Raw genomic sequence first — 27,752 nt, 5'->3', positions numbered from 1 at the left:
AAAAAAAAGGCCCAAGAGAAAGAAGGTTGTAAAAGTGATTAAGAGGCCCTGGCTGGTGTAGCTCAGTAGGAAGGTGTTTGGTGTTTAAGGGAAGGCAAATACATTGATGTTTCTCTCCTTTCTCCTTCCCTTCTTGATTTTTTTAAAAGTGATAAGAGATACCCCTCTCTTAATCACCCCTTTCTTTCTTTCTCTTTTTCTTTCCCCTAAAGATTATCTTGGGTATATCAAAAGCAATTTTTATAGGCAGGTTGGTCTTTTACAAGAGATGTGTTTACCAAGCATGAAATTAACATTTTTGCACAGAGCCAAATAATTGCTTATAACACGGTGACTTTAGTAGGAAGTTTGCAGCTTGAGCAGTTGTTAGCAAGGTCAGCTGGCACGTGCAATAATACAGTAAGCAGACTCTCCATCACCAAAGCCAAGTTAGCATCTTGTGAGGGCACAGGTTCCTCCCCCTGGGGATTTCTCTCATGAAGTCGTTTCAGATGTTGGGAGCAGTGCAGTTTATTGGCGTTACAGCCCACCGAACACTTCGGACTTCTATCTAGCTGCAGGCTAGAGTGTGACTGGATAACCAGTGATAGACTCAACTTAGCATCATTTTGCCTCAGAACAAGGGTCAGGCCAGGCTAGAGATGGGAGGGACCCACAGACTCAACAGGCTTTTTACGGACAAGATGGGCAAAGTGAGTTCACATCTGCATCTGAACAACATGAGATTGCTGGTTCCGTGGGAGACCCAGCTCGGAAGATGGTGATGACCGCAGAATGCTTTCATGTTCATGGTCTTTTCTGAGCTGTACAGAGACAGCTGATGAAGTAGCCTGGGGAGCAATTATCTGCCCCCTTCTTCAGATGAAGAAACTGAGGCCTGGCCATTAAAGTGTCAAGCCCAGGGTCACATGTGAAATCACAGCAGGTGGTCAATGGAGATTAACCTTCTGGGAACAACTTATGTTGCTCATTCTATGCCTTGAATAAGAGAGAGAGAACTTGGACTAGTGACGTGATTGCAAATATTTAATTCCTATAAAGGAGGGTGGGGCATTTTGTAGAGAAAATACTGCTTAGTGTGCTTAGGGTGGGGTTTAACAGTAGAGTCATGGGCTTCTTTAGAGGATGTTCCTACATTTAAGCCTTCCGAGGCCAGGGGTGTGTGTGTGGGTGTGTCTACCTGTCTTATGTGTCTGTTTCTATCCGGTGAAAAGCTGAAGGTAATCTGTCTGTAAATTTTATGTTCTTTGAGCGCTGACATTTCAGACAATGACCCAGTAAGTGCCATGTGTCCGGTCATCTGTGACTCCTTTAAGAAACTGAAAAACATTCCGAGAGGAGAGAGTTGAAAGCCAAAAATGCGCACAGAGTCCATGCGCACAGGCAGGTCAGCCGACAGTGTGTTACCTAGAATTTAAGCCCTCTGCAGTAGGAAGGCGGACGCTTCCCCCTCCCGTGCCTCCTTGTGTAATATCTAAAACCTGAAATATGAAATGGGGCCGTTCACACACGAGACAACTGTTTTCTCAGGTCTCACGCCTTCCTTTTGAATAGCCAGCATAATATATGTACAATTATTCCCGGCCTAGAGGTGTCTTTTTGCCTTCTGAGTGATCGTTGAAATTTCTTTTTTTTTTTTTAATTTTCATTATTGATTTTTAAAAGAGAGACAGACAGACATGGATTTGTTTTTCCACTTATTTGTGCACTCATTGGTTGATTCTTGTATTTGCCCTGGCTGGGGATCAAACCCGCAACCCTGGAGTATCAAGATGACACTCTGCTTCCCAGCCAAGGCCCATAGTTGAAATTTCTTGGCAAGTGTCACGCTGTTGACAGGGAGCCTCTCTTTTCACACCTCAGTTCCAGGTGGCCCCTCTGTGGCCGTCTTCCTGGCCCACTGGCCTGCAGGGCTGTCTGCTTGCAGTAAGGACTTCACTCATTTCCCCATAAAGGGGCTCCCCAACCTCTGTGCTTGTCCCAGGAGAATGGGGAGGGCTGTGCACCTCTCCTGAGGGAGCCAGGCCAATCTGATTAATTAAGGTAAATAGGGGAGTGATCCGCAGTGGCTTAAGTTCCAGGCAGGTAACCTAGGCAACGGCAGGGAGTCTGCACTTCTGCTGACAAGTAATGTGGGATTAATTTCTTCCCAGATCTAGGGCCTTCTCTTATGCTCAGAGTCCACTTCAAGAGCTAATAGTCTTCAGGGGGCACCGGAGGTGTTTTGTCCCCTTCAGGACCATCATGTGGGCAGCATAATGGGCAGGTGTGACGTCAGAGGCTTCAGAGTCAGCAGCAACTCCTCAGCTGTAGTAACTTGAAGAATTCCCTCCTGAGTCTTGGGTTAGCCGGCTCTGTGTTCCCATGCCAGCTGCCACATCCTAGTCAATCTTCTCATCTATAAAACAGGACAGTAGTGCCACCTTCTAGACTTGTTGTGAGGATAAGCCTGTAAATTGCCTAGCGTAGCCTGGCACATAGGCAGCCCATTGAATGTTGGCTGTCTGGGTTTTCCCTAGGAGAGAATGAAGCTCTGGCTGCTCTGTCCCCTTTGCTACGAGGCAATAAATGGGCTCAGCCTGGAGATGGGTGTAGAACGGAAGGCAGGTGGGAAAGGGGGCTACAGATGGGGAATGCTAGGAGAACGACAGGGGTGCAGCAAGCAGGCAGGGAGGTTGGGAGTGGGGGCAGCAGCCTGAGAGCCAGGACCAGGGAGAGGTGGGCAGTGCACCCAGAGAGGACCCGAGGCCGTTGGGGGGTCTCCTGAGGCCAAGGATACAAAGGTGTTGCTCCTTCCAGGACCTTGGCCCCAGCCTGGGTCCCATCCCCTGGCCCACACCACTTGCTGAGCATGCACTGGTACAGCTGCTGCTCCTGGCTTGAACACTGCCCAGCTGAGAATGCAATTCTGCTGTTTCTCCGCCATTTCATGCAAAGGCCTGGGAAATACAGTCACACGAAAAAGGCCTGAGATTCTTCTGTTCAGTGAGTAAGGCCAGAAGATGTATAATGTGTGGTTTCCGAAGCTGCAGATGGATGGGGGAGAGAGTTTGCAATCTGTGGAAACATTTAAGACTTGCGAGTTATAAAGGAAGAGAGAAATGTCTGGAGCGTAACATCCGGTAAACAGCCCTGGTTGAATTATCTCAGACAGGCCAACCTCAGGGGCTCAGTTTCCTTATTAAAAATTTGGGAAAGAACACTCAAGAAACTATTGAAAGTGGTTGTCTCTAGGGAGGGGGACTAAGGGTTGGGAGTGGGGAAACATTAATTTTTCCTTGTATGCTTTTTTGACTTTTTGCCTCTTTTACCATGTGCCTTTATTATCTTTAAAATTGCAAATCAAATTATAGGTTTGTCTTTAAAAAGTGCAAGGAAGGGGTTGGCTTAAATCCTTGGTTTCCAAATATGGTTTGTGTTTTTGTTTTCTTAGCTGTTGGAACAGCTAAGAAACACAAGAACACTTGTCACATAATCTTACTTGAAAGCCTAATGAATGTGTGACAAAAAAGAGATCCGAGCCCCTCCTGCCAGGACTCCCCTGCCCCCAGTTCCCATGCAGCATCTGGAAGGGATCCATTGAAAATAACAGAATCAAATGTTTTCTCTCGGGCCCCTCCAGTCCTGTGCTTCCCTTCCAGTTAGCAAAGGAAGCTGGGTGGTCTAGTCTGGTGCTCAGGCTGCTGCTTTCATTGCTGCCACTGCAGATACGTCCTGCCCTTCTGTGGAGTGGCCGTGCCCAGCCTGGGTGTCACTCAGACTCCGGGAGGCAGGTAACAGGTCACCCTTGGATTGCTTTTCCTGGGTTGGAATGTTTTAAAGTGGGTTTTGCAGCCATTTCAGGTAAAACTGACACTCGGGCTTTGACGAGCAGGATGCTAATGGGATAGAGCGCTGCTGTGAGATAAGGAGAACGGAAGTAGACCGTTTACCTTATAAAAGTGTTGCTGTGAATACAGGCCCGCTGCCTGTGCACACTATGATCTTGGCAAGTCACTTAGCTTCTCCGCGTCTCTTGCTGAATCAATGGAAAAGGGATGATGCTGGTGCCTGGTATTCCAACGACTGTCTCATCATATTCACGGGTTCCACCCACACTCGAGGGGGAGGGGAGTCTAAGAGGAAGAGGGTCACTGGGAGTCCTTCTTAGAATCCTGCCTGCCACAGATGGTTTGGTTCACAGTGAATGGAAAATTAAAGCAAAGTGGTTCTGCCTTGCAGATAGTTTGAAAGCATTGGTTTAGAACCCAGTAGAAAGGAATGATGTGGATACAAATGGCTATAATTTGAGACATTAAAAGTACTGACTTCCAAAAAGTGAAGGGAAGAGAAAGTGCAGAGAATTAGGGTTTGTAGAGGCTATGGTACTTGACCTAAGCATTGAAAGACAGGTGTGTGTTGGGTATTTAAAAAATGAAGCAGGAGGACTGGATTCCAAGTTATAGCTCTGTGTTGGCACCTTTGTGTGCCAACCTTTGTGTGCCAACACAGAACTGAACTGAACTTCCTGACTCCACTCTAACGTCACTTTGTCACTTCTTATTACCACAAACCATGCCGTATAACAAAGCACCCCAGTACTCAGTGATTTCAAACGACAACCGTCTGTTATTGTCAATGGGTCTGGTGGTGTCTGTGGTCTGGCCGGGTTCTCTGCTGCGTCTCTGCTCAGCCATGGCAGGCCAGGGGGCCTTGCTGGCCTTGGCTGGATTCTCTCGTATCTGTCAGCTGGTCTAGGATGACCTTGGTTCTCCACGGGCCTCATCTTCCACTTGCCTTTCACATCTTTCCTGCAAAGCAGCCTAGGCTTGTCCCCTTAGAGGAGGCAGAAGAATGAAAAACAGAGTGAAGGAGTCCAAGCTTCTCATTTTTTTGCCAAAGCAAGTTACATTGTTTTGACCAAAGCAAGTCACAGAGCCTACCCAGATTCGCAAGGTGGGGAAATAGACCCCGACTCTTCTTGATGGGAGGAGCGCGTGAGTCCATAGCAAAGGAAACTTTCAGTCAACCTACCACAGCCATCCTGAGAAATCTTCCTAAACTCTCTAGAATAAAAGAAGAAGCCTCTCTCCCAACTTTAAATGCATTGTTTCTCAAGCTAAGCAAGAGGTTTGGGGAGAAATTTCCATATGAGAAACCATTCAAAAAATATAAAGTGATCTGTTAACCAGAGCTATAAGAAGCAAGACTTATCAAACAGTCTGTATTCCTCTGTGTGAGTGTAAGACAAAAGCAGTGTTCCTGGGCACCCTTACCACCTTTGCTTCTGCGGTACCTTCACTAGCACACGTTGTACTCGTGAGTCAATGCCCAGCCCCAAAGCCCCCTGCGGAATTGTTCCCAGAACAATTATTCGAGGAGAATAATTCATGCTGCTTCTCCCAGATCCCAGTAGCAATTTTTAGAATGAAATGATCTCAAACCTGGCCTGTAACATAGAAACCGTGTCTTTTATGATATTCTCTAACGCACCTAACCCAAGGCTAACAAATAGTAGTTGCACAATAAACATTTATTAGGTAAGTGAGTAGATAGATGAATGGATGGGTGAGTAGACAGGTAGATGGCCTATGCTTTAGCAGTTGACTGGTGCCTTCCTTTAGAAAAATATTAATGTAAAATTTGTTTCTCTTCTTGTACATTAATATGTCTGCTTGAAATCTTTGTGTAATTATTCCATGTCTATGTGCTTCAAAGAAAACAAACAAGAAACAGTTGCCCATCACAGAGGGGAGAAACTGTGTTGTGCTCTTCCTCCTAAGCCTTGTCATTATCAGTGCACATTTCAAAATGAGGTCTGTGACTTCCCTGGGCTGTTAATCATTCTCCAGAGGGTGGGGGAGCTCCTCAAACAAATGGGTGAAATGCTGGATTAAACAAAGTTAAGCAGCTTTCTTTTCTGTGTGACTTCACAGACTGTAAATATGTTAATATACTTTGTGAATCTCCAAGAGGGTGTGAGAATGTGTAAGGGTTGAAAATTGGAAGGATTAGCTGGGTGAGGGACCCACCTGAAAGCTAATCTCAAATCTTCTGATCCATAAACGTGATGTATCTCTCTATTTAAATGTTTGGTTTCTCTCAGCAGCATTCTGCACATTTTTGTTGAATTTATCCATCAAATATTAAACATTTTTGATGCCATTGTAAATGGTATGTTTTATTTCAACTGTCAAGTTTCATTAGAAATACAATTGATTTTCACATGTCAGCCTTGTGTTTTGGTGCCACTGCTAAACTCACTAATTACACTAGCTTTTGTGTAGAGTTCTTAGCATTTTTTTTATACATAATCATGTCATGGACAGATACTGTTTTGACCTGCATCGGCACAGTCGGAGAGTGGAAGGCGGACCCACCTCCTGTTTCATTCTTCCTAGGGGCGGAGTCAGAAGTCTGAAGCCTGGGTCCCCAGATCCCCCTTCAGGGTCCTCTCCACCACACCAAGTTGCTTCTCGGGCTTCCAGGTGTCACAAGAAGAAGCTCGTGACAATTAAGATTAGATTTGAATGGGTTAAATACAATAGAAGTTTGTTTTTCGCTCACATAGAAGTCCAAAGGTTTGCAGTCCAGGGCTGATATGAAAGTCCTACACCATAAAGTCCTTGGGGATTTAGGCTCCTTCCCACTGGTGGCTTCACCACCCCAAGAGCATGGACCCCCACCTCATAATTCCACATGGTGGCGTTTGCATTCTAGGCAGTAAGGTAGACAGAATAAAGAGCAGCAGCAAAGGTATACACACATGCCTATGATTCTTTTTCAGGTGGGTCCCATGGACTTCCTCAACACCTGTACTCACAGCCCATTGGCGAGAACCTAGTCTGGCCACATCCAACTGCTGACCTCTCTGGGAGATGGCATCTTTGTTCTGAACAGTCCTGTTCCCAGCTAAAAGCTCCATTACCGTGGGAGACAAAGAGAACAGCTCCTGAGGGATGTGCAGCAATTTCTGCATGAACCTCAAGGTTAGGAGTGCAGCAAGGAAACAGTTTGAAAATGAGAGGAGGAGGAAGGTGGAAGAGTTCAGTCTGTTGCATCTTTTAGAAGTCTTTTGGGGATCAAGCGAACCAGTTCTCTCTAGAGTTTTGCAGCTCATTAGGTCGACCTGAGGCCATTTAGCAGGAGAATAAAGTTAATCCTCAGAACCCCTTTATGCTATTAAATCCTTGTGACTGTATTAGACATGTCTAATTATGGATGACTTTCTTTCCTCTAGAAAAGATAAAACAAAAGATGTCTCTGCTCATTCATTTCATTCAACAAAAATTGCTGTCTCCTGCCCTTATGGAGCACACAGTTCAGGGAGAGACAGACAATAATGAAATAATCACTCAAATGAACATGAAATCACAGAGGAGCGGTAAGGGTGCTGTAAGGGCACTCTCAGGGACATTATCTAGTAGGGAGGTCAGGGAGGCTTGCCCGAGAGTTTGGAGCCAACCCTGCAGGAGGGTCTAATTTCAGAGTAGAGTGGTGTGCTCTGAGAAAACCATCCCGTGTGCTGTGTCGGTTACACCTCGGATATCCTGCCTGGTGTCTAAGAGACCATTATGTGAGACAAAGAATGTGTGGTGGGGGGCAGGCAGGGGCAGTATGGGGGGGGGTGCCATCAGTCACCTGCTTCCCCACCCCACCCCACCCCACCTTGGGGGACATCAGGAAGCAGTGAACATGAACAGCCTGCCAGCTTAAAGATCTAAGGTTGTAGAAATCAACCAATGGATCACAACCTGGCGGGTGTACTTACGGGTTCACTCTTCCAGCTCAGGCAGACATGGCAGATGGGTCCTGTCCTCTGGCCAATGCTGGCTAATGGTGAGAGCTGTGGGGAGCACAGGGTTGAGAATTCTGAGTCTGGGGCCTGCGAGGAAAATATTATGCTAGGTCGGCAGTGCCTGCTTTATCCAGTGTGACTGTAGTGAAGAAAGGGAACAATATAAGTCAAAATGCTTGTGAATTGCAAAGTACTGTTCAAACAATAGCTAAGAATGGTAGCTATGGTTTTTACTCCGCCCTGAATCCAAATGCTGCTAGAAGTTCTGCTTGCCCTGTCTCATTTAATCCTCACGGTACCTTTGTGCTCCATACGGAGCTGTGGCACAAGGTAAGTCTTTCTGACTCCAAAGCAAGGGCTCTCATACACTTTTTGCCATCTTCAGAAAGCAAGGGGGTGGTGGTTGATTATTGCTATTGAGAGAGCAACTACTCTATTACTTGGGGGCTCAGTCCTAATCCCCCAAATGGAAGACTAACTGGATGTGTTTGCAGTCATTCTTCGGTTCTTGAAAGGCTTGGAACATGCCTTCTACTCAGCTTGTCAATTTTGCCTGCATCTGTCTTTACCCGCAATGACCCTCATTTATGTTCGGTTTGCCAAGCCTCCAGAAAGAACACTTGTTAGAGGGTTTCCTGTGGTTGATTGTACGTCTAATTCACAGAGACTTTCAAGACCCCTTGTGGACAAGGTGCAGGAGAACGATTCATTTCCTTTCCTGGAATGGACTGCGTGCCTAGCATCTTTCTAGATGCCGCAATATGGGAAGGACTGGCTGGATGTGTGGGGTAGGAACTGTTAGCTGTGAGGATCACGGTCGGGTGGTCGGCAGCTTGCAAAACACTGTTCATACGAGTTTTCTCCTCAGGCCTCAATATGGTCATCTGTGAATTGGGTAGATAATACAGTCAAGTTTCACCTTATGAAAGGGTTGGGTTATGATAAACACACCACTTTAGGGGAAAACAACATAAAATCAGAATTGGCCTTGATAATTCGCCCATGGAATGTAAAGACAAGCCACCTGTCCAAAGTCCAGTTTAGGTCGTTTCTCCTCCACCATTAAAGCTGATGACTTTCTTTGGTCAAAGCCATCACAGTGCCTTCTGTGATGAAGCCATGACTCAGCCCCCAAGTGCCCACACCCAGAGGCCGCAGAACTAGGCCTCCAGGGACACCGTCCAGGGCACAGGCTCGCTGAGCATGGGGATCAGAGGATCACCAGGCCCTCCCCCACTTTCCGACTTCTTTCTCTTTCTTTTTGTCCATGTGTCATTTAATTCCTGCAGGTTGAATATGTGTCTGATACAATTCTGTGAGGTCTGACTTGCCCTCTGTGAACAGGATTAAAACTTGAAAGTAACATGTAATGAAACAAACACCAGGTAGGGGAAGGGAGATCAGGACTCAGTCCCTGTACCCATGGGTCCTTGAACTTACAGATCTTAAAGATGAAGTTATCACCTACAAGTTCAAGTTCTCAGACTGCATTTCTTGACTGCAGACCTACATGACCCTCATGCCTATTTTAAAAAAGAAAAAAAAATCAGTGTATGTCCATCCCCACTTCCGCCTTCCAAGTCCAAGTTGGTACCATCTCTGCCTCTGCCGCTGTGATCACCTCCTCCCTGGGTTTACCCTCCCTTGTGGCCTCATAATCCCTTCCCCACGTGGCTACCAGAGAGCCATCCAAAAACAACCTGTTCTTGCCACCTCCTTATATAAAATAAATGGATATCCAGGTGCTTCGGGGAGAAAGAAAAAAATCCACATCCCTGCCCATCTCTCATCCCCACCAGGCTTCCCCTGCTTCTCTGCGCACCGCACACTCCGCTCTCGTTTCAGTCTCACCTGTATATCCTATTTCCCCAGCCACAGGGCCTTTGTGCAGCCATGCTTTTCCTTCTGACTGGAATGTTCTGTTTTCTCTCTGCTGAGTTAACTCCTAATCATACTGTATCCATTTCTTCAGGGAAGCCTTTACTGACCTCCCTGAATAGCTCAGTTCACCCTGATCAGATCTGAAAGGGACTTTCTTTGCACCAGGTATCCTTCTTTTCTGCACACGCCACTGTAACTGTTTTATTTGTGGTTCTGTGTTAAAGTCTGTATTCCCATGCCACACACTGTCATGTAAGGTCTATGAGAGCAAGGCCCTGGTCTGTCTCGCTCACCAGTGTAGCCTGGTCACTTCATACAGAGCCTGGCTTGTGCTTCTATTCATCATGCAGTTAAGTGGGTGGATGTACAGACAGATGAATGGATGGGTTGAGAGATGGGTTGGGATGGATAATGTTCACTCAAATGAACATTTTCAAATGATCGATCAGAGTGATTCTGTTTTTTCACCTGGTGATGAAACATTTGGGAACTTTCTCAAGAAAATGGTTCAAGTTGCAACTGTCATTTTAAAATGGAAGTTATTAATACATTTCATTTGCCCTTTAGGTAACAGACATTACAAAATGTCTTGGCTTTTCTTCCCCTCTGCTGTTTAAAAAAGTAGTTTAATGAGCATTCACACCTTAAGTGGCATGCTAATGACCTTGTCTAGAACCATGTGTACAAAACGAGGGTGAATTGGATGGGTGGTGCAGTTCTACCCTTGGAAGTACAGCAGGTCCTCAAATAATGTTTCGTACAACATTGTTTCTCTCTTTTTTAAAGACTTTATTAATTTTAGAGAGAGGGGGAAGGGAAGGGAGAGAAACATCAATGTGTGGTTGCCTCTTGAGCGCTCCCCAGTGGAGACCTGGCCTGCAACCCAGGCAGGTACCTGGACAAGGAACCAGCGGCCCTTTGGTTCACAGGCCTGCACTCAATCCACTGAGCCACACCAGCCAGGGTCGTCATTGTTTCATTATAATGTCGACGAGGGGGAAACGGGCTCTGTAGCACTTGCACGTTCTCCCCACGTCTGCGTGGGTTTCGTCCAGCCTCTCCGGTTCCCTCCCACGTCCCAACGGTGTGCACGTCGGCTGCACTGGCGTGTCTGCACCGTCCAGTCTGAGTGAGTGCGCGTGCGCTAGCGGCCCTGCAGTGGGAGGGCGCCCTGTCCAGGGCTGGCTCCTGCCTTGTGCCCTGAGCTGCTGGGATTGGCTCCCACCACCAAGAACCCAGAACTGAAAAAAGTGGGTCGGGAAATACTGATCTTACTTTTTTTTATTATTAATCTTTCTTAAATTATATATATATATATATATAGCTCATATTTATTCCATTCTTTAATATTAGAAGTGTTTTGGTGATGCTTTTTGTAAGTAGAAATATGCTGTAAAAAACTTAACTCTTGTTTATACCAATTAGCCTGTGGTAACATTGGTTTCATTACACATCTTTTCACGTGAAGTCCCAGTTTTTAGGAACCTATGGCTGATGTTAAGTGAGGACTTACTCTACAGGATCGGCCTTTTAAAAAAATGGTTCCTGTCTGTGAACAACCTTGCCCTCTTGCAGAATGAGGCCCCGCCCAGATTTCCAATTCCAGCGCCCAGAGTTACTGGCGCGGGGAGATTGACACACCGACTGCTGGCTGCCGGGCGGAACAGAAGGCCTGGCCTGGCCCGGGCCCAGCAGACACAGGCAGTCTCGTGGTTACTGAGTTGGAGTGTGTCTGCTTACCCATAAACGGTACCTTTAGGTCTGATGGTTTTCTCATACAGCATGGCCCTGGTTGTAGTGAAAGATGGGTTTTCTCAGAATAGCAGTCTGCTGGGTAGGGGCCGGGGTTAGGTCAGCTTGTCTTTAGTCTGACTAGCAGAATGCCAGAATGGGAGACGTCCTCAGCCTGCAGAGAGGGAACGTTTTTTCTGAATGAAAACCAAATTGTCTTTCTCCCTGGGTCTCTCCTGAGAAGAGGGGGTTATTTGCAAGTGGATAGGTAGCAACATTTTATTTTTGGAATTCTACTCCAGCCTGTTCAAACACCTGCTGTGGCTCCCACCTGCCTCCAGACAGCTCAGACGTAAGGCCCTTGGATTGTGGTCCAGATTTCCTGCCCTCGCTGCTCATGAATCTACGGAAGATTCATGATCATGTGGAGCCTCACTCACTCCAGCCAGATCGGGCTCCTCACTGTCCAGTAAACATGCCCCTTACTTTCCAAGCCCCACTTCTTCGCCGTGCGTTCCCTCCAGCTGGATTCGCCCTTCCATTGCTAACAGTCAAAATCCCACCCCTCCTTTCATGCAGCTCTCATGGACTCTGCTTCTACAAGAATTCTTTTCTGACCATTTCGGGTAGAATTTCTTTGGCTCTCTTACATACCTGTAGAGCTTATCCGTACAACTTTCAAGGTGCTCATGTTACAGTGCTGTGTGTTTTTCCCTTTCTGATGTATTAATACTCCCATTCTATCCACAATCTTTGCTGAGACCAGGGACTATCTTATTTACCTTTGTCTCCCCACAATTCTTTGGCCATAGTAGGTCCTCAGTTCATCAATGAAGTTATCCTTATTTGTGGAATGAAAGAATAAATACATCAAAACAATCCAGCTTATGTCCTCAGAGTTCATGAAAAAAGTACATTTATCCAGCTGTCCTAACTCCTTTGTTTAAAGTAACTTTCACTTTGGCTAGCTAAGTCCCACCTGGCCGGCTTTGAAGTATAACCTTGAAAGCAGCCTTAAAGAGAACGCTTTGCTGGGAGCATGCATGCGCCTGTGTGTGTGTGAGTGTAGGGAAGATATTCGAATAATCTGCTTAGCAGATGAGCAAACTTTTGGAATTATACAGAGTCATTTAAACCCCCAATGAAATGATTCCAGCACCTTTGTAGGGCTAGCTGAGAGCCAGGCCTGGCAGAAGCCATCCTGAGACTGGCAGCAGAATCTGGCCTCTGAGACGACCTCAGACCCTGAATAGTACCAACGACCTCCTCAGGTTTCCTCTCAGCATTGCCATTTGAGAGGGTGCAGTTCTTTCCCCGTTATTGTGAAGACTCTAGCCAGCCCTGCTAGAGACGCAAGTGTCCTCTGAGCATGCACTTGAACAGGTCTTTCTTCTTGGGCAGAATCCAGCTGGCTTGCTTCACCACCTCCCTTCTCGCCTTCCAAAGGGCGCTGGGCATGCTAAATCGTGATTATACAAAAGATTAAAATTCTATTTGTGTGTATGAGTTTGTGGCTGTTTGAACACTAATCAATTCTTCCAGAGGAACATTAAGTAAAAGCACACAGATACCGGGAGCAGTTATTCAGAGGAGCCAGTCAAAATCCATTTCCAGCCCTGGCTGGTGTAGCTCAGTGGATTGAGTGTGGGCCCGTGAACCAAAGGATCACGGTTTGATTCCCAGTCAGGGCGCATACCGGGGTTGCAGACCAGTTCCCAGCAGGGGACACACGAGAGGCAGCCATACATTGATATTTTTCTCCCTCTCTCCTTCCCTTCCCCTCTAAAGATAAATAAATAAAAGCTTTTAAAAAATCAATTTCCAGTGTATCATTTACTGTGATTTCCACACCCATTCTGCCTGCCTCTCCACCCACTCTCCGTCACCTCTCTTGCCATGGTCCTTACCAGCCTCTCTGCCTCCTGCAGCAAAGAGACACCTGCGAGAAAAGTAGCAGGAGAGAGTTGCTGATGGAAAATAAGCACTGCTTTTACAGACAAATATTTGAGTTTGTGAAATTAAAGAAACTTAAAATTACCTCTGGACTAAACTTCCGGATGTGCATTTTTGCACAGTATTAAGTGACTGCTATTGCACAAGAGTTGCTGTCTTTTGAGAAGCATTTTTTGAGTGCTTCTTGTTGTTAAAGGTCTTGTGGCATTTGTTTCTATTATAGAATGCCACTATTCATTAAGAACATTTTCCCCCTGAAGAGCACTGGGTTTCTACATGGGCATATGACCTCCTGTTAATGAGGAAACTCTCTAAATTCTGTTTTCAGCAATAGCCAGTTGAATTGGCTCAGGTGTTAATAGGTTGCCTCTGCAGGTCTCACAGTTTTATTAGAAGATTCCCATCCATTTCCTATTGCCCCTAATATGGCCATTGCAAACATCATATTGTAACCTCTAAAAATAATTTATTAGTATTAGCACTCCTTTACTGAGAGGGCCCAACCTCGTGCCAGACATGAAGCTAGGTGCTTAGTGTAGATCAGTTCAGTTCATCCTGCCAACAATAGAATAGCAGGTTATTCTGTTAGTTTTCCCTGATTATCAGTCAAGGAGCCTGGGGTCCACCTGCCCAGGGAGTGAAACCCAGGTTTTTCCAACTCTGGAAGCAGAATTTCCTGAGTCATTAAACTAGACTACCTGTCCCATGGATGAGCACTCGTTCATTCTTTCGCCCATTCCACTGATACTTGCTGAGAGCCTCAGGTGAGCCAGGCATTGGCCTAGGAGAGCACAGTGACGGACCAAAACAGACACGCCTCTGCCTCAGGAAGCTCACGGTCTGTTGCAGGGAGAGAACAGCTAGAGGTGGTTTGGCTCTGCAGACTGACAAGGTGGGACTTAGGGCAAGTCTGTTCTACTCTGTTAGTCTCAGATTTCATATCTGTAAAATGTGGCAGCTGATTTAGACAAGTGTTTTTCTACCTTTATTGTGAATCAGAATCATATGGGGAATAGGTTTTAAAACACATCATTCTGGCCTCCTGTCTCCAGATACTTTGACTTAATTGGTTCACTGTGGGGCCCAGGTCTCTCCAGAGCCGCCCTTTAAGAGAAACTGATCTGGCTGTAACCTCCATTAGCACCTACACGGGGTCTGTGTTGTCCCACCTGTACCCGCAGGGGGTGCAGGTGCTGCTCTTTTAGGGACCACGCTTTGCGAACCACTTCAGATCGGCACCTTCTGCCAAGGCAGTCTCTGTTTGCACAGCCTCTTTAGTTCCACCAGTGACTCACAGTGACTGAAGCTCAGAGTCTTTGGGTAGCAGAAAAGGGAAAAGGCCTGAGGAGGGATGGCTGGAGAAAAGATCACTGAACAGCTCGTGATTAGTCGATACCGACATAGAGACGTGTTTATGTGGGCAGGTCCCTGATCCACCACGAGGCTCAGTCTCCCTGACTGTGAAACAGGGAAAGGGTCCTAGCTCTGTTTCCCAGCACATTCACAATCATTTGTTCACTTGTTTAGAGATTTGATTGTCATTTTGCTTTTAGCAGAGGACCTTTTCAAAATGAAATCCCACCCAGAACCCTAGTGCAGAAAACAGATGCGGTGCCAGCCCCGACTCTGAGCCCCCGCCTTCCCCAGGCAGCGCTGTGGAGCCTCCTGTAGGAATGTAGCTCAACCCAGTTGGACTCCACCGAAGAAGGCGCTGCTAGCTCAGCCTGATTTCTGGGAACACTGGGAACTGTTAGCGGCACGTGGCCTTTGTCTTCACAGTTGTCTTTCCCTCTCTGATCAAGGCACCCAGCACACCCACTTTCAGAGTTTCCTTCTTGCCACTCGGAGAGGAACCACAGAGGCTGTTATTGTCACTAGAGCTGTCATAAGGACACTGCGTTGCTGTGGAAAGTCTGTGAACTTGAGAATCAGCCAGAGACTTAACAAATAGACGTGTGGATGATTTTATCCAGGTGGTTTCTTTCTCTTGCTGATGTTCCAGCACGTCACACGTTCAAGGTCTTTGTAGTTAATTACATAGGAAATAGGGCCGTTGGGTTCTGCATGCCACAGTGGCAAGAACAGGTCTGAGGGCTCTTTAGTGGGCAAGGTGATGTGCAAAGCCATTCTCACCCGGAGCAACATGGGAGATGCCTGAACAGTGTTACCGCGGGAGGTTCCGACTGAGTCTTCAGGTTGACTGTGGGTGTGGGAGAGCATCTGGTACCTTCGGACAACCCCATATGCTGGAATGCGGCCTCATTTATTAGGGAAACTGGTTCCTAATTGGCTCACCTCCCCAGATATGCAATGAACACCTTCAGAGCCAGGCCCTGGGGGCTGCTCTCTTGGGGCTGTTGTATAGTCCTCCCCAGCCCCCCAGCCATCCAATTGCTTGTTCATACATTCCACACACAATTGCCAAATGTCCACCCTTTTGGAGACTGGCGCCCTTGGGAACTGGAGAGATGGCCAAGACTATAAGCCCAGTTCTGCCACTGGATCGGACCTGAAGTCTGTGCCCAGGCCATTTGTCCTGCCTGCCTCTCACATCTGCTCCTCTGAAGCTCGTCCCAATTGCCTTCCTGTCCACGAAACTCTCTCCCATTCTCCCAGGTGGAAATGAACTCCTGTGGCAATTTCTGAGGGTCACTTACCTGCCCCATCCTGTGGCTGTTGAGCACCCGAAGGGACTCTGGATCAAAATGAACACAAGTATAAAATACACACTGGATTTTGAAGACTTAGTACAAAAAAAAAAAAGTGAAGTAGGTTAATGAGTTTTTATATTGCGTGGTGAAATATTTTACATAGAGTATATTGGGTTAAACACAATATGTTAGCAAAACTAACTTCACCCATCCCTTTTTCTTCCCAGTGTGAACACTGGGACACTGGAAGTCCCCGATGTGGCTCACATCTGTGGCTCGCCTTCTTATATTTCTGCTGGGCAGCACACACTCCTGCTTTTTCTCTCGAGTGAAAAGAATGTTTATCCTTCTGTTGTTTTTTAATTTTCTTCTGCTGGTCTTTGAGTTCCGAGAGGGTGGACAGTGTGTGCCTGTCATCTCCCTGATCTTTGCATACCTGGGGGGCACATGGCAGGCGCTAACAGAGTTCCGTCAAGGGAACTAACAAGTGAACGCGTGACAGACATTCAGTCAATGCCGAAACCTCCCTTAGGCAGCGTCATTTCTGGGTCTCTGTTATTAAACTTATTTTCTCTTTTTTTTCACAGTTTTTGTCTTCTCTTTTTTAAGGGATCACATAATCAGCAAAAGAAGATATTTTTTGTGGGCGATGGGCAGAAGCTGAAGGACTGGCATGACAAAGAAGCCATCAGAAGGGATGCTCAGCGTGTAGGTACGTCCACAGGCAGGTCCTGTGGGGAGGGCTCATGTATGTGTGTGTGCATGTGTGTGCATTTAGCGGGGCGTCCGGACCTCCTTCCGCTGGCTCGTCTCCGCCTGCCACCATGCCTTCTGATGCCGGAATCCCCGCTTTACCTGTTCACTGACCCCGTCCTTTCTCCACTCACATCACTGCCTTCAGGAGTTTGCCCTGCCTCCTTTAATGGGCGATAGAAGATGTCTCCCCTTAGGAAATATTTTACCACTGAAACGAGAAGCAGTAAGATGGGGGCCAACATCCACGAATACTCTACGGTGAGCAGTGCCCACCTGCGCACTGCACGTTTTCACGGCGAACCCCAGAATCAATCTCTGTGGCCCATGTGGTGAGATGGGGCCTGTCGTTCAGATGGGCGGGCTCATCTGCCCACAGCCACAGTGAGAAAGAGAGAGGCTTGGAATCTGAACCCAGGTCTGGAGGGCAGAGTGGATCTGCACCCAGCACCACAGTCACGAGGGTGAATGTGAATGGGCTGCAGCTAACGTTTTCTTTGGCTAATTAGTCTGTGGAGCAGTTTCTATTACACTGGGGAATTGGGAAGGGAAATTCTGTGGGGAGTCATTTGTAGAGAGCCTGGACTAGGAGTTCAGGACCACAGCCCTAACACTTCTTATCCGCTATGTGACCACCACCTAAGTCTTATAATCCTTGAGCCTCAGTTTTCCCATCTGTCAGTGGGGCTCATGCTTCCTGATTTGCAAACCTCAGTGTGTTAATACGAAGTAGCTTTACACTGGAAAGCATTGTAGAAATACAAGGGATTAGTATTTTATTCATTTTTATCTCAGTAAAGGCACCCACTATTGATTTTTTTTTAATTACATTATGACAAAATGAGATTACAACAAGTCTTTGAATTGAGCTGAAATGATAACTTAACTGAGGTTCAGGGAAATCTGAAGACCTGACATGTATTTTTCTGTATGCCAGTAATTTAAAATGAAGGGTTGGGGTGCTTAAATTAAAAAAGGAAACATTTGAAAAGAGCTGATTTGCCAGACCATTATGCCAGGATTATTAGAACATTGGCTTAACCAGCAAGAAAAGGGTAAGCAGAGCAGAAATCATTCAGAATAATAATGATCAGGGCTGACTATGTACCAGGCACCTTGCCCTGCATTACCTCCTGAATTATCCCACTGAATCTCCTTATCCCAGTTAATGCAAGGGCAAGAACCAAGACAGAGACAGACCACAGGCATGCCCAAGATGACCGAGCTACGGAGTAGCAGGGCTGGACTGCAGATCCCACTCTGCCTGGCTCCAGGACCCAGTCCCGGGCTCCCTGCACCACCTTCCTGAGGCCCCCCACCCTGAGCGGGGTGCTCTTGCTGCGTTTTTGTCCCTTGTGGAATCCGTCCTGGTCTCAGACTGTACCTCTCAGCTTGCACCTTCCCATCAAGCTGCTGTTGTCACAGTTTACTTTACAAACTGAATGAGGCGGTCTGATGCTCACACCACAGGCTCCAGAAGATGAGGTGATTCCTGACCAATGATTCTATTGCTGTTTCTTCAGGTCCCTCACCAGTGGTAGAGTCCTGGGTTGTTATTGCTGGGCTTGGTGTGGACATTCACACTCACCGTCTGCACCCTGGGAACCCAGGGGACAATTTCCTGGTGCATCAGGAACTCTTTCCCCAGCCAGATTATGCAGAGGAAAGAAAGAACAGCACTTTATCCAACCAACTCTGGGGCTCCAGGCAGCACTTTTCAAGCAGCCTTGGCTGGGGGCAAGCAGATCTTAATTCATTTACTGGTTTAAAAAAGTCAAAGCATCTTCTATCATTAGTGGCAATTTCGATTCATGTATAAAGTTTACTCTGCTTTGAGAGTAATCATATTATTTCCTTTATATTACCTTTATATAGTTACAGACAGCTTTCATCTACACAGCATCTCACTTGACTCTCTCAGCATTCTGTGGGTACCAGAAGGGAGCAGCCGTAGCTCAGAGAGGCGATGTGACCTGCCCAGGGTTGATCAGCTCGTGTGTGATAGACCTGGTCTCCCAGGCAGAAGTGTTTAGGGCTCCTGGCAGAGTGGAGGGATCACGGGCTTTGGAATCCGCAGACCTAGTTTTATAACCTTTCTTAGTCCCATTCGTCCTGCTGCAAGTCGAAGGCTCTCAGGTCCACCCCGCATGCTTGCTGTGGCGGTTACGTGAGGACAAGGTTTATGAAGTGTGTGACTCGGCTGTGACTGAATGCTCATTCCCCCTCCCCTCTGTACACTTCCCCTATAAAATCTGGACGTACACTTTGTATCAAGCCTGAAATTCTGTCTCTGTGGTTGATCATACTTTTCATCCTTCTTCCCCCACTCCATTCAGTTAGCAGCATTGACTTTGCTCTTTGCCCCTAGGAAATGGAGAACAAGGGAGACCTTACCCCATGACCGATGCTGAGAGAGTGGATCAGGCGTACCGAGAAAATGGATTTAACATCTACGTCAGTGATAAAATCTCCCTGAATCGCTCTCTCCCTGATATTCGGCACCCAAAGTAAGTGTAACGTTGCTCATCCTCTGGGATGTGAGGATTTTGCCCTTGGCCCTTGTTGAGACTTAATTAAAGAAACAGGTACATGAAGCGCTGCTGGAGGAGAGGCCCGGCTGTTACACGGGGCCTTTGTGCAAAGGATTGTGCAAGCACATGCTTCTAGAGTGTAGAGCTGGCGTGTCAAAGGGACGAAGATGCCTCCCCGAAAGAGCCAGTCACCTTTCTCTGTTCAGACAGTGGGGACATGAACTCCCTCCATTTCCTTTTTGCTCTGCACCCCCACCCTGGGAAGTTCACACTTCAGTTTAGAAGACAATTGCAGTGGCACTTTCAACTCTCACTCCCTCCACTTTCTGTGTGTGATGTTTCTATTTTTTTTAATCTTTATGTTAGCTGTCCTGTGTACCTGAGTATTCATGTCTTTGTTATGAGCTATCTCAAATCATTTGAGAGAGGACATATTGTAATGATTAATGATAACTGTGACAGCTAGCATCCTTTGAGTAGGTAGCTTGTGGTGGGCATTTGCATCATCTCAGGTGGGTGGGTCCTAAATGATGCCCGTTTTACAGATGAGGAAACTGAGGGTTAAAGTCATAAGTCACATAGAGTGAATACAGATCTGAGCCAGGTATTAGGCTCCAGTTCATCCCAAAGCTTTACACTGGACCTGAAGCCATCCTGCCTCCTGGACATGTTCAGCGGGGTTGCTGTGGTGGTCACAGTGATTTTTCCAGTTGAGCCGTTGTCCTTAAGGCTGATGTGCATTAGAATCATCAGCTGTTGGAACAGGGTGTTGAGCTTCACCCCCGTAACTCCCGATTCAGTAGATCTGGGTTGAAACTGAAGAGCTGGCATCAGAAATGAGCATCCACGGGTGCTCGTGCAGCTTGTCTTCGTCCACACTTTGGGAGCCACAGCAGGTGGATTTCGAAGTGTCTGTACCCAAAGACAGCGCAGAGCAGCTCTGGAGCATGAAGTGTTCTGTTAAGGTGCTAAAAAGTATAGAGCCCAGGAAAAGATAACGGCTAGCATTTATTAGGTGCTTCCTGCATGCCAGGCATTATTCTAAGCCAGTGGTTCTCAAAGCGAGGCTCCCAAACCAGGCACACCAACGTCACCTAGGAGCTTGTTAGCGTGCAGATGCTCAGATCCCAGTCCACATCTTCTGAGCCTAAAACTCTGGGACGGGGCACAGTGCTCTGTGTTTTAACAAGCCCTCCCTCCAGATGATTCTGATGCCTACTTAAGTTTTATGTTCTGGAAACATTCAGTGCATGCGCTCAGCCAAACTTTCCAAAAACTCAGTGAGGGAGGTACCTGTATTGTCACTGTTTTATTTACAGATGGGGAAGAAGCACTAGTTACTTGCACAAAATGACACAGCTAGTAAGGGGTGGCACCAGAATTTGCACGCAGAACTTATGACTCCAGGGACTATAACCACTGAACCACACAACGCCTCTCCACCTATAAGAGTTCAACTGGTAGAACGCAGTAATCAAGAATTAATCTTAGTAGTGTGTCTGACTATTCCCAAAATGCTTTCAGTCCCATTGCATCTGTCGGTTCCTGCAACAGCTCTTTGAGTCGCAGTACTGTTATCACCTCCACTTGGTAGGTGAGGAAACCACATAGCTGCGGGGTGCACTGCCTGCCTAGGACTGGTGCGTGCGTGAGGATTTCCTGCAGGGAGGGGAGGGAGCAGGGGGGCCTCTGTGCTTGCCTGTGGGGTTTACAGTTTGCTCCCTGGTCTTCGCCGTCAGGCCTGAGAATTTTTTCCTCTAAGTCTGAGAGTGTAGTTGAGGTATTACCGATGTTTCTGGATTAAGAACTGTGACCTGACCTGAGGGTCAGAAACTCAGTTAATGCGTTTAGCCCCTCTCAGAGTTCAGCGTTCTGCACCCGTGTCACCTCTCTGGGTCCGGGAGAGAGGCTCCTCTGGGACCTGTGCGCCCTCCCCTTAGCTGTTCTGTGGCTCAGTGGGCTCTCAACACGGGCCGTGCCTGGGGTGCTTTTAAAAGCCTACAGAGGCCAGGACACCACCCCGAGCCCCTGGACTCTCAATCTCTGGGGACAAGGCTGGGGTCTCGGTATTTTCTAAAATTCTTAAAAGCGATTCTCCCGTGTGACCAGGGTTGAGATCTGCTGCTATGACACAGGAAAACTTTTACAGGGAGAGAGAAGCTGAGTGTGGTCACAGCTCTGACCCGTCCATCTGTCCCTTCACTAAACACAGGGCGGGGCAAACGTGTGTTCGCAGTTATTCCTGTGGAAAATCATACAGTATTAGTAAGTAATAGTACAAGAATAACTCTGTGTTTCATGTACTCACAACTGTAAAGCTACGTTTGCCCCACCCTGTATATAAATAATGGTCTTTCACGGGCCAAGCCATAGGCTAGACACCAAGAACACAGTGGTAAATGAACTGTAATGACTGCTTCGTGCAAGGGGTGGGACAGAGGCGTGAGGAGGCCTCAGCGAGACCGGTCCCGGTGGTAAGCAGAGCACGCTGGGGTGGCATCCTCAGGACACCGCCCCCCAGCGTTGGCGGGAAGCCACTGCAGGCAGGGAACTGCCTGGGGAAGGGCCTCGGGCAAGTCGGTGCGCGCCTTCAGCTTTCGAATTTCCAAGGAGCGTCTTCAGCTGGTCAGAAGTGGAGCCAGGACTGGGGCCTGGCCCCCTCGCTCCCAGGGCGGTGCTCCTTCCTTGAGTAGATGTGCAGCCGAGGAAAGGAAAGGTCTTCTCAACCTAGGAGTCCTGCGGTCCACAGGAAAAACTCAGGAGGGTTTATAAACTTGGAGGAGAGTTTATAAACTTGGAGGAGAGAAGCATTGCTTTTTTTATCTTAACCTCTAACTGAATTTGGTGGTCCCCACAGTGCTGACAGTAGGTGACAGAGCACCTGTGATGCAGTCACCAAAAGAGATCATATACCTCCCATCATTTTACAGGTATCTCAATGTCCTGGACACCCGTCACTCCTTTGAAATGAAAGTAGTTTTTAGAACTGCCGCTAGATCTTGTGGCTTAATGTGTTCCTGAAGAAGCACATTTATTACTGCATTATAAATTTTTTATTATTTCCATAACTATATTTCAGTCTAATTGGTTTCCTTTATAATCTTGTCTGTTTTATTTTATGAATTATAAGCACTGTTCTCAGAAGCACCCATATATTTTACCAGCCTGGCGGAGGGGTCCAGGACATGGATAAGGCAAGGAACGCCTGCTCTGGGCGGATGGGAGGTGAGCCCAAGCACACCACGGGCCCCTCTGTTACCAGCCCTCCCACCCAGCCAGCATCCAGGTTACAGCAGAAGAGGTGGCCAAGCCCAGTGCTCCTGACCACAGCCCCCCACTGCCACTTTTTTAGAATCCCCAGTGGCGGAAGCTGACTTTTCAGAAATGAGTTGACAGGTGTCTTGAAGAGCTTTCCCTTTTTTCCAGGGGGGAGCTTGCCTGCAGTGTGACAGCAGAAATGTGTGAATAAATTAGAGCAGTTGAGCTGCTCATTCCCTCCGGTTTCTTTTAGCTTAAACAACTTCCCCGGCAGGAGCTGAGGTTTATGTTTGCCTTTATTCCTCCGAACTGAATTTTGGCGGCGGCAGCATGTCAAGAACAGGGTCGAGGGGCTGTTTGTTTGTGCCAGCTGTGTTTGCTTCCACCAGAAGCCACACTGAGGAGTGTGCAGCCACAGAGAATGGAAACGAGAAAGTTCGGCCTGCCTTGCTGGGCTTGCCTGCGGGAGGCGGCCAGCTGGCTCCGAGCAGGCCTGCCCTCTGCACCTCCTGCCGAGGGAGCAGAGTGGAGGTTGGCTGGTGGGTTGGCCCGCTTTCCCAGCTCCCCGGCGGCTCTGTGGGCTGCCTGACAACCGTCTGCACACGGAGGCCCCTCTGGGGCACAGAGCTGATACCAGTGGAGCCCCAGCGGCTGAAGTGAGTCTGAAGATTCCTGTGCAAAGCCTTCTGTTGATGATCAGTTTCTGCCATGTAAAGACTGTCCCCAGGGGGAGCGAAAACAGTCACAGCCCTAACTGCTCCCCCCCAGTCCATGGGGCTAGCTTCCAGAAATGAATGCACCCAAATGGGCTCTTGGTTGCAATAAAAGGCCCAAGTCTCCCAGACTCCTGGGTCCATGCTCGTCTTTGCTTTTTCCTTTTTGTTAAATTGACATTGTTAATTTATGGTACACGCTGAATTTCCTGAAAAGAACTTATAAGTTCATATTACTATAACATTCTATTGAGCACCTTTAAACCCTCAACAGTTTATAAAAGCAACAGTGGAAGAAGTTATAGCCTGTTAAGGTTTGGCAAACATGTATTAAACATGTACTCCAAACAAAAAAAAATACAATTTGGAAGTACAGGAAGTTAAAGCCAACCACGTTTGTAGTAGTTATAGTAATAATATTGGTGCCCCGATATGAGTGTAAACATAGACATTACAAATGCTCTTTAGGGGCTAAGGTGGAGTAACAGGGACCAGATTTACTCACCTGCCTGAAACAACTGAAAAAAATAAATGGACACTGGACACCAGGATGCAAAGGACAGTAACCCTATACAGATGGAAGCGAATGAGGAGAACAGTACATTGTCAGCACTTACTGCCTGGAGAGAGTTTTCAAGCCGTGATGCAGGGGCTCGGGTGACCCAGGTAGGGCCCTGCGGACTTCCTGAGTTGAGTTGATGGAGCAGAGAGTCCAGAGAGATCAGACAGGCAAAGCATTCACAGGAGGGTGTACTGAAGAGGGGAGAGCTGCATAGAGATTCACCCACTGCAACCTGCAGAAAGTTCCCTGTGTGCTCAGCAGAGTACCAACGAGCTCCTTCCTGCAGGGAAGCTACCTGAGAGTGGGGGAGGGACCATCCGAAGGAATTCGGGGCTGCACTGCCGAGCTCTCACACAGGCCAGGAATCCTGCCTCTTCCCCCCACTCAGAGTGAAAACCTTGTCATTCGTCACTCATGGGGAATTGGGTTGAGTACTTAGAAGAGCTTTACCTCACTGGGATTAATTAGCCCTGAACTGGACAGTTCTCTGGACCAGACAGAAAAGCATAAATTATAACCCAGAAGGATCAAACTGTTGCTAAGTAACTTCACTGCATCCCAGGACAGACCTCAAAAATTCTTATACAAAACAAAAATATTCAGCGACAACCGAGGTAAACCCACCCAAAGATTATCAGGGCTGCAAAGAAATAGAGAAGCATGACTACTAATGAGGAAAATAATCAAAGCCAACCCAGAGTTAACACGGGTGCCAGAATTAGCACAGGACACTAAAACATAATATAACTGTGTTCCTTGTGTTTAAAAAGTTAGAGACATGGGAGATATGAAATGACCCAAACTGAACTTCTAGAAAAGAAACCAACAGTGTCTAAGATGAAGAGTACAGTATAATGGGCTTGATGGTAGAACAGAGACTACAGGGAAAAAAAAAGATTAGTGAACCTGAAGTTATAAAAAATGAAATTACTTGAAACACAGGAAGAAAAAATAATTTTTAAAAATGGAGCGTATTAATAAGTTGTTTAAGTAGTTGAATATTCACGTAATTGGAGTACGTAAGGAGAGGATGGAAAAAATGGCCAAACGTTTTTCAAATTGAGTGACAACTATAAACCACAGATCCAAGAAGCACAGCAAAACCTAATCTCAAGAGACATGAGTAGTAAAACAACACCAAGGCACACCATAATCAAATTACTGAAAACCAGCGATGAAGAGAAAAATTTTAAAGCACAGAAATAAAGCATATTATTGACAGAAAACCAAAGACAAGGATGACAGTTCTCATTGGAAACAGTCCAAGCAAGAACACAATGTAGCAACATCTTTAACTACTAAAAGTAAACACTTTGCCAACCTACAATTCTGTACCCCATGAAAGTATCTTTAAAAAATAAAGGCAAAATCAATACTTTTCAGACATCAAAAAAAAACTGAAAGAATTCATCACAGCTGTCATGTAATATAAGAAGTGTTAAAGGAAGTCCTTTCAGGGAAAATAAAAAAGAAAGCAGATGGAAAGTAAGGATCTTTATTCACAAAGAACGATCACTGGGAAAAGGAATTATATAGGTAAATATATACCATTTTTCTTATTGTTTAAATCTTTTAAAAAGATACCTGACTGTAACCAAAAGTAACAGCATATTGTTGGGTTTAAAACATGTGAAAGTGAAATGTATCACAACATAAAAATTAGAAGGGAGAAATGATTAAATACTATTTTAAGGTTCCTGGACTACTTGTAAAGTGGTGAAGATAGACTTTATAAATTAAAAGTATATGCTATAAACCCTAAAAACAAGCACTAAAATACCAAAGCAAAGAGCTACAGCTAATAAGCCAATAAAATAGATAAAATGGAATTCAGTAATCCAAAAGAAGGCAGAAAAAAAAAAGGAAAAGGGAACAGATCAGAACAGAGAAATTGAAAGCAAGTACCAAGATGATGGAGTTTAACCTGGCCACCGCAGTGATCCACTAAATGTAGGAGCTCCAGTCGTTTCTGTTAAAAGGCAGACGTCATATTTGATAAGAAAGCCAGGTCCAGCTACATGCTGCCTGCAAGAACCCTGCTTTAAATATAAATATACGAACAAATTAAAAGGAAAAGGATAGAAGAAGTCTACCATACTAACAATAATCAGAAGAAAGCTAGAGTGGCTATGTATTAATATCAAAGTAGATTTCAGAACAACGAATATTACAAGGGATAAAGAAGGTCATTTCATAATAAAGGGATCATTCATTCATCAAGAGGACATAGAATTTCTAAATGTGTATGCACCTGTTAATAGAGCTTGAAAATGCATGAAGCAAAAACGCATAGAACTGCAGGGAGTTACAGACACAGCCACAATTATGGAATTGCCACACTTCTCTCTCGGTAACTCATAGAACACGCAGACAGAAAATCAGCAAGGACGTGGTAGACCTGAACAGCACCATCAGCAATGTGGCCCAATTGACACTGATAAAACGCTCCGTCCACTCCGTTCATTAGCAGCAGAATATACAGTCTTTTCAAGTGCGCAGGGAATGTTCACCAAGATTGGCTGTATCCTAAAGGAAGAAACGAGTCTCCATGAATTGAAAAGGTTTCAGGTGCTACCAAATATGTCCTCTGACCACAGTGGAATAAAATTTAGAAACTAATAACAATCTTAAAATTTCTAAATGTTTGGAAACTATATAACTTATTTATGAATAACAGATGGATGAGAGAAGAAATCAAAAGGAAAATTAGAAAGTATTTTGAACTGAGTGACAATGAAAACAGAATAATATGAGAATTTGTGGGGTGTCACCAAAGCACTACCTTGGGGAGATTTGTAGCATCAAAGGCTGTGTTAGAAAAGAGTAGCCCCAAATGGATGACACCAACTTCTACTTTTAGAAACTAGAAAAAGTAGAGTAAATTAATCCAAAATAAATAGAAGAAAGGAAATAAAAAAGATTAAAACAGAGATCAATGAAATAGAGAATAAAAAAATGGAGAAAAATCAATGAAACCAAAAGCTGGTTCTTTGAGTTGGTCAGTTAAATTGATTAACTTCTAACCAGACTAATCAGGTGAAAAAAGAGAGAGAGAGAGAAGGAACAAATTACCAATAATAAGAATGAGAGTGGTGATATGACTACAGATTCTGTAACCATTAAGAGAATAATAAAGGAATATTCTGAACAACTTTATGCCTATAAATTCAACAACTTAAATGAGATGACAGATTCCTTGAAGGATGCAAACTACCAAAGCTTACTCAGTGAAATGATTCACTTGAATAGCCCTATATCTAGCAAAAAAAAAAAAAAAGTTGATATTGTAGTTAAGAACCACCCTGGCCCAGATGGGTTCACTGGTGAATTCTACCAAAAATTTAAGAAATAATACAATTTCTATCCACTCTTCCAAAAAATATAAGAGGATGGAGTACTTTCCAACTCATTGTGAAGCCAGAATTACCCTGATACCAAAACCAGACAAAATGCAAAAAATTGTACCAGAAGAGAATGTCACAGACCAATATCATGAAGAGATTAGTCAGGTGCTGTTATTATCATCATGGTTCACTCTTTTTCAGATCCGCAGATAGAATCAAGGGGTGTGGTGTGGTGTGTGTGAAGGGTGACCTGTGGCCGAAGTTACACAGGTGCAGCTTCAGCAGGTTGTACCTGGAGCTCAGTGGGAAATGGATTTGATATGGTTTGGCAACCACTGCAGCAGCCAAAATCCCCAGGTCAGAGGGCAGGCATTCAGAGGAGCGAGCGCACTCAGGGGAAATGGCTCCCTGAGCCCAGGAGAGCTGGTGGCCAAGGTTCTATTCAGGGACCACCACCTTCCCCCATGGCCTTAGTGATGCTGCATCATGGCCTTGATGATGCTGAGGGCTTGAGCACCACCAGGAAAGCCTGATGTTTCCAAATATGCCCAGAAGCATAAGGGGAATCTTCAGGAATGGTGATGGAAGCCTGAGCGAG

The 27,752-nt window shown here is 46.1% G+C and overlaps 1 protein-coding gene across 2 annotated transcripts in view; it reads left to right on the top strand.

Annotated features, from left to right (window-relative positions):
• Positions 1-27,752, top strand: part of GALNT10 (polypeptide N-acetylgalactosaminyltransferase 10) — a 179,491-nt gene that overhangs the window by 60,637 nt on the left and 91,102 nt on the right. The window contains exons 1-3 of one of the 2 annotated variants that reach the window (XM_053665909.1): positions 6,783-6,968; positions 16,603-16,705; positions 19,115-19,253. In XM_053665909.1, coding sequence (XP_053521884.1) covers positions 6,939-6,968; positions 16,603-16,705; positions 19,115-19,253 — 272 coding nt within the window. In that variant the 5' untranslated portion in view covers positions 6,783-6,938. Of the gene's footprint in view, positions 1-6,782; positions 6,969-16,602; positions 16,706-19,114; positions 19,254-27,752 lie in introns of those variants that run through there. The other variant, XM_037156908.2, reaches the window with a different exon arrangement.

This window comes from Artibeus jamaicensis, unplaced genomic scaffold (assembly GCF_021234435.1).
Source record: "Artibeus jamaicensis isolate MK-2021 breed Jamaican fruit bat unplaced genomic scaffold, CSHL_Jam_final contig_432, whole genome shotgun sequence".
Classification (NCBI taxonomy): Eukaryota; Metazoa; Chordata; class Mammalia; order Chiroptera; family Phyllostomidae; genus Artibeus; species Artibeus jamaicensis.
Note: the sequence above shows the minus strand (reverse complement) of the source record. Positions and strands in the feature narration are given on the sequence as shown.